Raw genomic sequence first — 12316 nt, forward strand, 5'->3', positions numbered from 1 at the left:
TTACGGATTTTATGGGTTTGTTCCTTCTCCTTTTAATATTATCCTCCCATCTACGTCTCAGCCTCCCTAAAGGTCTTTTTCCCCTCCAGTCTCCCAACTAACACTCTATATGCATTTCTGGATTCGCCCATACGTGCTACATGCCCTGCCCATCTCAAACGTTTGGATTTAATGTTCCTAATTATGTCAGGTGAAGAATACAATGCGTACAGTTCTGTGTTGTGTAACTTTCTCCATTCTCCTCTAACTTCATCCCGCTTAGCCACAAATATTTTCTTAAGCACCTTATTCTCAAACACCCTTAACCTATGTTCCTCTCTCAGAGTGAGAGTCCAAGTTTCACAACCATACAGAATAACCGGTAATATAACTGTTTTATAAATTCTAACTTTCTGATTTTTGGACAGCAGACTGGATGATAAGAGCTTCTCAACCGAATAATAACACGCATTTCCCATATTTATTCTGCGTTTAATTTCCTCCTGAGTGTCATTTATATTTGTTACTCTTGCTCCAAAATATTTGAATTTTTCCACCTCTTCGAAGGATAAATCTCCGATTTTTATATTTCCATTTCATACAATATTCTGGTCACAAGACATAATCATATACTTTGTCTTTTCGGGATTTACTTCCAAACCGATCGCTTTACTTGCTTCAAGTAAAATTTCCGTGTTTTCCCTAATCGTTTGTGTATTTTCTCCTAACATATTCACGTCATCCGCATAAACAAGAAGCTGATGTAACCCGTTCAATTCCAAACCCTGCCTGTTATCCTGAACTTTCCTAATGGCATATTCTAGAGCGAAGTTAAAAAGTAAAGGTGATATTGCATCTCCCTGCTTTAGCCCGCAGTGAATTGGAAAAGCATCAGATAGAAACTGACCTGTATGGACTCTGCTGTATGTTTCACTGAGACACATTTTAATTAATCGAACTAGTTTCTTGGGAATACCAAATTCAATAAGAATATCATATAATACTTCCCTCTTAACCGAGTCATATGCCTTTTTGAAATCTATGAATAACTGATGCACTGTACCCTTATACTCCCATTTTTTCTCCATTATCTGTCGAATATGAGGTATGAGGTGGGGTATGATGATAGAGACTGGATTAATCTTGCACAGGATAGGGACCGATGGCGGGCTTATGTGAGGGCGGCAATGAACCTTTGGGTTCCTTAAAAGCCATTTGTAAGTAAGTAAGTTCCTTCTCCTAGCAAAACTTCATCCATATACAATGAGCACTCCGTTACCTGGTTGATGTGTTCTGCTCCAGTCCATGTGAAACTACATGTATCGTTACAGCAAATGACATGGAGGGGTGAATCATCAGGACTAGAGCCAGGAGGGTACACCATGGCAGCGACTGCCGCTGCTTTACGTTGCTGTTGTGCAGAATCGGTGCTTGAGGAAACACCACTGGCCTGCTGCTCAGGGGCAGACACCGACGTTGCAACTGCTGTGGGACTTGATGGTGGTGACGAAACTTCATCTGCTACTCGCTGGATTGTCTCTAACAGCGTCAACGCTGCTGCATATGCGCGTGATGCCACGGCCAGCATGAAAGGTGTCTGTCCTTGTGCGTCTCTGTAATTGTAACACACCATATCATCGCTGTAAAACTTGAGGGATGGGACAGCATACATACTAGCATAGAAAGGACTAAGGTTATCATTCCGTTCACGATAGTATCCACACCTGTGGAGTAAAAACGCATCTGGCCGCGAAACCAGGTGGCCTGGGTTCGATTCCCAGTCGGGGCAAGTTATCTGGTTGAGGTTTCTTCCAGGGTTTTCCCTCAACCCAATATGAGCAAATGCTGGGTACCTTTCAGTCATGGACCCCGGACTCATTTCACTGGCATTATCACCTTCATCTCATTCAGATGCTAAATAACCTAAGGTGTTGATATAGCGTCGTAAAATAACCTACTAAAAAATTTACGACAGTTGTAGTTAAAATAGAAGTTTCAACAAGACAACTACAGTGCTATTTTTAAGATATCCAATAGTCTGCAGACAGTTTGCATAGAAGTGGAGACACTTCCTAGGGGAAACATGTGGCATACTTTTTTAAGCACTAACACACATTTTGATCACAGAAGAAATACTGAAATCAGAAGTAAACACTGAAATACTGAAACAATTGTCTTTAGAGACAATTAATATTAGGTACCCTCCACAAAACTGGCTTCATTTATACACCGACGGATCCTTGATCTCCAGAGAACAAGGTGCCGGTGCAGGTGTTACGTGCTGTCTCTTCTCACTTTATAGATCTCTTGGATATGGAACAACAAGTTTTGATGGTGAAATCATTGCAATAAGTGAAAGTCTCAGGAATCTTCTATGCCACATCAATAAATTTAGGAATGCAGTTAAATTGTCAGACTCCAAAGCAGCTATTCTATCAATAGTCTCTAAACACACACCTTCATCTCAAACAGCAGAAATAACTAAAATGCTCTCTCAATTATTATCACTCAATAAAAGAATTGTATTCCAATGGATACCATCTCATTGTGGAATCCTGGGAAACGAGAATGCAGATGCTTTAGCAAAGAAGGGCAGCACTGCTACTTACAGACCTGTTACTAAATCTACGTATTACTCTGTGAAAAGATTTATTAACTCTACATACTTAGACTTCAACAAACAAAATTTGATAACACAATCCCAAGGGAAAAAATGGAACTCTCTGCATCAAAATCCACAGTTAATTCCCGATTTACCACGAAAATCGTCTGTAGCTGCATTTAGATTGGCAACAGGCCATGATTGTTTGGCCAAACACCTGCATAGAATTGGAATATATCAGTCCCCTAACTGCCCATTGTGCAACTCAAACCAAGAAATGGATTCGGAACACCTCAAAATCTGTGCTTCAGTGGCTGGTCATGATAATATCTTTGAAAAATATTGGAGTGCAAGAGGTCAAATGACTTTATTGTCAAACGCCTGGCATTAGAAAACAACAACATTTTGATCACACTCTGAAGAAATCAGTGTATTATTAAGTCATGTGTTATTGGTGGTAGTGATAGTGATGGTAATAAAGACAGTGCTGGTGGTGGTGGTGGCAGCAGCAGCGTTTAATGATGCTGCAGTTTTTTTAATTGGTATATTATATGATGCTTTCAACTGCTATGTTTATCTAGTATCTGATTGTGGGTGATATCAACGTGATAATGCCAGTGATGTGAGTCCAGGATCCAATGCCAAAAGTTACCCAGCATTTCTTCTTAATGGGCTGAGGGAAAACCCTGTAAAAAAAAAAAACCTCAACCTGGTAACTTGTCCCAACCAGGATTAGAACCCGGGTCGACTCATTTCATGGAACTACAGATGTTATTCAGCATCAATATTTAACGTGAGAAATAGTAAACAGAGATATGCAACACCATCGTTGGGAAAATGGAGGTTAGTATGAAAACCGAAGTATAGATACATTAATCAGTTGTATTTAATTGAGGATCTGCCACTATTTCACAAACATCACAGAATATCGACAGAAGCAGAAATGAAATCCTGAAGCAGAACTGCCAGCACGACTCGAAACTGAGTTAAAAATGAAAGAACAGAGAAAACAGTGAATCAAAAGCCAATAAACGAATTATAGAAGAATGGACATACCATGTATCAGAAGAAAAAACATACGCAGGTCATGGAAATACGTGATGAAGGGAGAATAGAAAGAGGAAGATCTAGAATTAAGCAGCCACCAGCGATGTATGCAATGAGGGGGGAAAAGAATTGGCCACTCTACCCCATCAAGTTACAGCGAGATCAGAATATGTGCGTCAGATACGTGTGCAACATCCGACGATATGATCACATATCACCGTCCTTCACAAGTATTTCGTGGCTCTGACTTAAAGAACGCAGAACTTTACACTCTTTGTCTTTACTCTTTAGAATTCTGCACACTTCAACACCAAATTACCTTTCGTCTCGTTTCTCTTATCTATACTCTAAACACGATGTAAATACCAGATCACTTATCTGTGGCGCGTTAAGTATACCTCTTCATAGAACATCTCGTTATTCATCATCTTTTACAGTATCCATCTTGCAACAATGGAATTCCCTGTCACAAAGTATTAGGGGCTGCAAGACAATAAACACTTTTAAAAACGCTTAAAAGATAACCTTCTTAGCATTTCACTCCAATCATACTGACTTAAACTATCTCTGTCTACATTGTTACTCCTTCCTTTAGACATGCATCCTGATAGTGCTGTATTTTCAAAATTGTCTCATAATAATCTCTTTCTATTATCTAACATTATTTGAAATATATTAACATTCTATGTATTTTAGCTTAATTCTGCTATATAGTTTGTATTTCAGTGTTTAATTAATAGTTCATAGTATTTTGTTGTTTAATTCGTAAATAACTCTTGTATACATGTAGCTCTTATCTAAATCAAATTGTTGAATTCTTTGTAAGTTCATACATATGTACGTATGTATACTTTTTTGCTGGTTGAGTGGAAGAGAAGGTCTTACAGCCTTAACTCTGCCAGCTAAAATAAATTATTATTATTATTATTATTATTATTATTATTATTATTATTATCTCCTGGTTTAATTGTTCATGAGCGATGCTTTATTGGTGTCACTTATAGGTTCTAACCTGTCTTCGGACAGTTGACTAAACAATAACTACTCAGTTTTTCAGGTAAATAAACTACACACAAAGAAGTTGACACTCACTTTGCACTAAGCAGTTCGTTTAAGTGTGGGTTCAGAGCAGGGCTATCACACATTAAGCGGAGTGCCATCAGTGCGTTGTTCTTGCGCTCTGTTGGATCCACTACATATGAATTGCTATTTGCTACACCAGAACCAGAACCTGCAAAGTAAAACAAATTTGTCATACATTAAAGTTATGTATTTTCATTTCTTGATGTTTCTAAATAATGATTACATTGTGTCCAATGTATGTGGTCAGAATTCTAGGTTTTGTTTTTGGCTACCTGTTGAGGTGACACCACAGTCTAGTATATACAGTCACGAAGCTCAATACGTAGTAAATTTGCACCATAGATAGTTGCTAACCACTAGGATCGCTAATATCGCCTCATTACAGACAATACGAAATAGTACCGGCACAGTCTATTGTTCCTAGCACCTTCACAACTCAAGTTTCGTGACTGTATATACTAGACTGTGGTGACACACTGTTCAGGACTCAGAGTTCGACCTTCAAAGATGGGGAAGGTAGGGACAGAAAAGAGGTAGTCCCAAGAGATTGAGCAAAGATTTAAACAGTTGGTTCTGTGTTATGTCTTACAGAAAAAAGAAAGTTTTGGTTTGAGAGTAACTTGAGTACCGTATAACAGTATTAATGTTAAGAATTTCAGAAAAATTTGTGTTATAAGACACAATTTCGTAATTATTTATTTTTCAATATACTGTATATCAATAGTCACTTAAATCCATAATATCCATAATATCGTGAGATCTATTAGGAATGACGTGTATAAAGGTACAGTCACACGTCGCTACTTTTGCAGCGATGCAGTACAAAAAACTGCGCAACTCTTGTACTGCAACATGTGAACAATGGTGCAACCCGAAAAGTAGCGGTTGCCGAACCTGCTGCCCGCTACTTTTCCATGCTGCGCACAACTTAAAAGTAGCGACGTGTAAACAGGGTTCTCAGGGTTGCAGCCGCAGCATTTTTGTTATCAGTTTGTTGAAACTTTTGCTGCAGTTGCAACCAGTGTTACCACCCAAATGTGCCAATGATACTTTTATTGTTTGGATATATATTAATGTTAGATGTGATGAAAATAAATTATTTGTAACAGTTATTAAATACACAACACAGTCTGAGCATATTTGCTGACGATATAATTCACTTTTTTAATTTTCTGTAGCGTAGTTTCAAACAGGAGGGTTGCTAACATTGATTACGTGAATATACTGTTGATTATCATTTAAGTATATAGGCGTTTTTAAAAGCTTTATAGTAAAAATAATGTCAATTTCTGAATACTAGATACAACAGAAAAGCAAATAATAGATAAGGAAGCTTTCGCATGAGTTTCTTAATAATGCGAACATAACCACAAAATGTATATTGAGAAGTCAACACGGAGATGGGAACCTGCAGCAAGACTGCGGCTGCAAAAGTAGCGCCTTGCGTGTGAACAGACTCGCAACCTCCAGTTGCAACTTTTGCTGCACTCGGGTTGCGCAGCACGAAAAGTAGCATGCAGTGCGCTACTTCTGGCTTACGTGTGAACACGACACGCAACTTTTGCAGCTGCAGTATAAAAGTAGCACTGCAAAAGTAGTGACGTGTGACTATACCTTAACTCGAGTGAAAAGGTTGTAAAGTAAGAAGCATGTCAATTGTATACATTCCACACATTCTTCTGTGTGGTAAAACTGAGATCTGAACAGGAGTTTTCGCAGAAAAAAATATATATCTAATAGCTTCTGATTCATCAATACACAAAGAAAAGAAAATATCCTTACAAGAAATAATATAATATAGTACACATTTGAAAAATCTCAAAATGTGGGGTAGAATCTCTACATGTAGTTACAAATTCTAGAGATTTAATTGTATCCTTTGCTTTCACTGCACTTGAGGCCAAAATGAAATTGTGACTATTGAATACTTACTTACTTATGGCTTCTAAGGAACCCTCATTTCCTCCCTCACATAAGCCCGCCATCGGTCCCTATCCTACGCAAGATTAATCCAGTCTCTACCAACATATCCCACCTCTCTCAAATCCATTTGAATATTATCCTCCCATCTATGTCTCAGCCTCCTCAAAGATCTCTTTCCCTCTGGCCTCCCAACTAACACTCTATATGCATTTCTGGATTCACTCATACGTGCTACATGCCCTGACCATCTCAAATGTCAGGATTTAATGTTCCTAATTATGTCAGGTTATCTTGGAGCAACAGTAACAAATATACATGATACTCGGGAGGAAATTAAACACAGAATAAATATGGGAAATGCGTGTTATTATTTGGTTGAGAAGCTTTTATCATCCAGTCTGCTGTCAAAAAACCTGAAAGTTAGAATTTATAAAACAGTTATATTACCGGTTGTTCTTTATGGTTGTGAAACTTGGACTCTCACTTTGAGAGAGGAACATAGGTTAAGGGTGTTTGAGAATAAAGTTCTTAGGAAAATATTTGGGGCTAAGAGAGATGAAGTTATAGGGGAATGGAGAAAGTTACACAACACAGAACTGCACGCATTGTATTCTTCACCTGACATAATTAGGAACATTAAATCCAGACGTTTGAGATGGGCAAGGCATGTAGCACGTATGGGCGAATGCAGAAATGCATATAGAGTGCTAGTTGGGAGGCCGGAGGGAAAAAGACCTTCAGGGAGGCCGAGACGTAGATGGGAAGATAATATTAAAATGGATTTGAGGGAGGTGGGATATGATAGAGAATGGACTAATCTTGCTCAGGATAGGAACCAGGATAGGGCGGCAATGAACCTCCGGGTTCCTTAAAAGCCAGTAAGTAAGTAATTATGTCAGGTGAAGAATACAATGCGTGCAGTTCTGCGTTGTGCAACTTTCTTCATTCTCCTGTAACTTCATCCCTCTTAGCTTCAAATATTTTCCTAAGCACCTTATTCTCCAATACCCCCTCTCTCCTCTCTTAAAGTGAGAGTCCAAGTTTCACAACCATACAGAACAACTGGTAATAGAATTGTTTTACAAATTCTAACTTCCAGCTTTTTGAGAGCAGACTAGAGGACAAAAGCTTCTCAACTGAATAATAACAGGCATTTCCCATATTTATTCAGCATTTAATTTCGGATTTCGTAATAAGTTGTTTTTATGATGATTGGTTTCTTAACCCTTTGCCCACCCCTTAACTGTCTGCGACTGTTTATGCAATATATTCGCGTTACCCTTCATATCTGGAGTGACTACTGAATACAGTGCTAAAATCTTTTCTCCAAGGAATTTTCTCCTGTCTCCAAATTATATAAACATTTAACTTAGCTACAATTAAATATATAAGCGCTTGTAAACCATTCCCTTACAGCCAGGTCCTCTTACATAAATTACAGTACATAAAACAATAACTGTTTTACAATAAAATCAAACATACTGCTCGTTGTGGGTTTCATATTCGGTGTGCTGGAGGCTCCAAGGCCCATGAGGCTGTCTTCATCACCAGAAGTGGGGTCAAATGTCTCTGGTGGCCAGCTCAGAGTTGGAATGGCTTCATCTGCCAAAGGCTGATGTGCTCCTCCTTCCACACCCAAGTCACGTTCTGGAGACAATGATTTATATTGTTTAGAAGTACCTAAAACGTATAATATTCACACATTTACTTATACAGTGATCACTCTGACCCATTTCATTACTCAGGAAGTATAAAATGCATAAATTACAAAGGGTAACCTGAAAATTATGCCTTCAATATTAGCTGTCATTCTCTCTGATTCTAAAGCAGCATTATATGCAATAAATTCATATAAAATGATGTCAATCCAAATTAAAGAATGTCACAAAATGATCTAACAACTTCAAAAACTACGGAAAAGAATTCAATTGCAATGGATATCTGCACATTGCGGAATTGCTGGAAATGAAACTGCTGACTTTCTTGCCAAAAAAGGATCCAATTTAATTCAGAATACAAATACAAGCCTACCTTTTACATCCATCAAAAGACTAATTAAAAATAAATATAAAATCAAGCAAAACCAAGCACTATGTACCAAAGCCAAAGATAAAAAAAATAGAGCATTTTAATAAAAAAAAAAAAAAAAACAGAAATTATTCCAGAAATCCCACGTAAATCTGCAGTAGCAAAATTCAGACTGCTTACAGAACACGATTATTTGGCCAAACACTTGAATAAAACAGGAATTTACACAAATCCAAATTGCCCTCTATGCAACAAAGAAGAAGAAATGACTGAAGATCATCTCATAACCTGTGAAGTTCTACCTGATGGATCCGCCACAGAGAAATATTGGAGAGCAAGAACACTAATGGCTTCGTTGCCAAAGCCCGGCATTAGATAACAACAACATATTAGCTGGTATGCATAAAGTTGATGTAAATGCTATTGCTAAGATTTTAGTAATATATACTATGGTCTTTATGTATAAAAACCCATAGTAAATTCTTTCCTGCATAGCATAAAGTTGATCTGGAAGGCCTGTTTAGCTTATGCTAGAATTTGTAGTTTAAACCACTATTTATATGCATAACAAGAAGTATATACTGGGTGTTCATTTCAAAGTGTGTCATGACGTCACTGTTGTTGGGTCACCGATTTGAAGCGAGTTTCAGCTTATATGTTAGAGAAGTTGCCTATTATTTAAGGCGTTCTTCAATCTGAACTTGAGAACGTGTACGGTATAACTTGAACGTCGTAGCAACAGATGGCGGTCTGTACGGTCTGTGTGCTACCATAACCTCTTTCGAACTGTGTTTTGCGCCGGCAAGTCGTACGCAGGTATTTGTTATCATCGGTTGCGTACGGTAACATTCCACAACACAAATCAAATGCTCCGTGTCCATGTTGACCGTCGAAGTTAATGTCAACAAATACGTAAGTAATCGTCTTAACCCTCTCCCCATATCCCGACAGTACGTATTTCCAAACAGTTCACATTCCTGCCACTACCGGCGTTACCGTACGTATCGGTACGTACTCTTCAGAATGAACGCCGTACTTGCTAGGCAACTTCTCTGTCTCTTAGGTTATACACCTCTGCGAAAGTGTAGGAAGATTGAATTCTCTAGGCTCATCAGATAGCCACATGACGGCATACAGCGAGCCATGACACTTTTGAACTGAACACCCAGTATAGTTTGACAACTTCAAGTGAAACCCCGTAAAACACGCCAACTTCTGGAATATCTCTTTCTTTCTTCTCTCTCCCTCACTCCTCGACATTCAGTCACCAATCACCACGTAAATATCTGAGAGGGTGTGTGTGGGCATCGCGACCAATAGAAGAACCACTCTCCAGTATTACCACAAGAACGGATTCTTCATTTTTGCCTCTACTGTCGGCTAGGAAGGTTCCATTATGCTAGCATTGCAGGCAACTAGTCTACCTTTTAATGCTTTTGTTAGCAGGTTTGACAAACTGTGAGTAGACCAGCAAGTACATAGTGCATAGCGCTCTCTCCCTTCCCCCCGTACTTTCTCACTTGCTCCTCCCCAAGACAGCCAGCGCTCATGTAGTAACTCGGTCAGGGTTTCAGTTCGAATTGTCAATCTATACTTCTACATCTAAGTGTAAATTAAGAAAAATCGTAGTCTGCTCTGTTTGAGACTTTGTTAGCTCAGCACAAGCATTTGTACGGTTTAATATGTCAGAATTCATGCAAATTCGCGCTAGAAAATCCTGCAAGAAAAGACGAAAACAATCAGAACGTGATTATAAGAAGTTGTATAGGTTTTACAAGTAAAAAATGTTATATGATCAGTTTTTGTAATGTACTACCGAAATGTTGATGTTGAGATAACTGGAATTCTGTCAGTTGATTTTTGTTATTGTTATTTAAAATAATATACTTTTAACAAAATGATTCCCTGATGTATTTATAATACATTTAACTTACGTGAAAAAACACCGTGTGCGTACAATATTTTAGGTTGCGTGTAAATTTAATGACTAACATTTTGGACCTGTCTGATTTATGTCTGATTTTTACTTTACTTTACTTTTCATGTTATTTATTTTCCTCACAGTTTGCTTTTCGTCAATTTTTTTCCTGCTGTAAACTTCCGACTGAACTTTCATAGCCTGGATGAGTTTTTCTTCACCATATTTCTTGCAGCAGGAGTTTGCGATCTGTTTAATAATGTTGAGTATTCTTTCAATAGACTAACAAACACAGATGTTCTGATTCTCTCTCTTCCACACTTCCCATTTCGTCGTAATTGTCCCTTTTCTTGTTAAACTAACCAGATTTTTGAGGATAACAATCAATTTTCCCACCAAGAAATTAACATAAATACATGGAAGGCGAAAACTAACGAATCTTAGTGAATAAGCCCTAAGTACTGTCGATAATCGATATAATCGAATATTCTTGATAGGTTAGACTACTGCCGCGTAGTACATACTTCATAGTAGTAGTAGTATCAGGTTTATGCATACAAAACGAAGTATATACTTCTACTTCAAATATCTTCTACGGTCAAAGCAAACGGTAATACTACAACTTTATGCATTCCACCCATTGTCTATCTTTCCTGACCTACACACACCAACCATTTTCTTTTTTTAATTTACAGATATGATAACTTTGAAAATAACTAAGATACCTCAAATCACGTAATTTATTTCATCACAATTACCACTTCTCAACAGATGAAACTACAGTTCATTGAAAGGGTCAATATCAATGAGAGATTATGTTTCATATTTTTGAGATGGGGAGTGTTTGGCTTAATGAAATGAGAAATTACAATCAATTGATTAAATGACTAATATCAATGACAAAGTAAAATAAAAACCTTTTCTTCCTTCAGGCGATTCTTGTGGACTGTGTGAAATGAAAACTACGATCAATTCTGGCCAGTCTATAACTAATTTTCTTTTAGCGTTACAATGTCAGATCACACAGCAATTTGTATAGTAAAGAAAAAAAAAACTACAAAATTTTGGTGGACTGTCTTGTCATATCCATCATTTGGTCCTGATTCTGTGCCATCTGACTTCTGACGCATTCAGAAAAGACATCTGATGATTATGAGGCTCTGAAAGTCCTCCATATATCATTGGCTAAAGGAGAAGGAAAATTACTCCTACAGAAGTGGGTGTGAGATAGGGAGGACGAACACTACATTGAGAAACAGAGAGTTGTAGCTAGTTTAATCTGTCTACTTTGTAAAATAAAAGCCGTCTCTTGTATATGAAGAAATTTGCGATTCATTTTAAGATAAAGCTACACTGGAATACATTTAAATATAAGACTTAACGAAAAATGAGATGAAGAGAAATAAAATGTAATTCTAAAATGCACTTCAAGGATGAGTATTTCTAGGAGCAGTGGAGTACTAGCAGTAGGACAAAAAAACGGTGTAAAATAAAGTGTCATACTTACCGGATGACCTAACAGCTGCTGTGGCCCTTCGCATCATCTCTCGTAGACTCACTGAACGGGAACCCAAAGCGTTGGTAATCACATTGATGGATTCTAGTCCCGAATTGTTGCTGTTATTGCTAGTCTCTGTTAAGTACACACAAAAATGTAAGCAAGGATTATTAACAGAGTAAAATGAAATTTTAATGAAAGTTCAGATAACAAAAATCACACATACGAGATCTGTCCA

The 12316-nt window shown here is 37.7% G+C and overlaps 1 protein-coding gene across 5 annotated transcripts in view; it reads right to left on the reverse strand.

Annotated features, from left to right (window-relative positions):
- hyd (E3 ubiquitin-protein ligase hyd) overlaps positions 1 to 12316 on the reverse strand; it is a 157300-nt gene that overhangs the window by 91706 nt on the left and 53278 nt on the right. For 4 of the 5 annotated variants that reach the window (XM_069820261.1, XM_069820260.1, XM_069820259.1 and 1 more), the window contains exons 16-19: positions 12088 to 12213; positions 8117 to 8314; positions 4721 to 4859; positions 1259 to 1592 (exon numbers count right to left, since the gene is read on the reverse strand). In XM_069820261.1, the coding sequence (XP_069676362.1) occupies positions 1259 to 1592; positions 4721 to 4859; positions 8117 to 8314; positions 12088 to 12213 (797 nt within the window). The remainder of the gene's footprint in view (positions 1 to 1258; positions 1593 to 4720; positions 4860 to 8116; positions 8315 to 12087; positions 12214 to 12316) is intronic. The other variant, XM_069820262.1, reaches the window with a different exon arrangement.

Source organism: Periplaneta americana, chromosome 3 (genome assembly GCF_040183065.1).
Source record: "Periplaneta americana isolate PAMFEO1 chromosome 3, P.americana_PAMFEO1_priV1, whole genome shotgun sequence".
NCBI classification, from domain to species: domain Eukaryota; kingdom Metazoa; phylum Arthropoda; class Insecta; order Blattodea; family Blattidae; genus Periplaneta; species Periplaneta americana.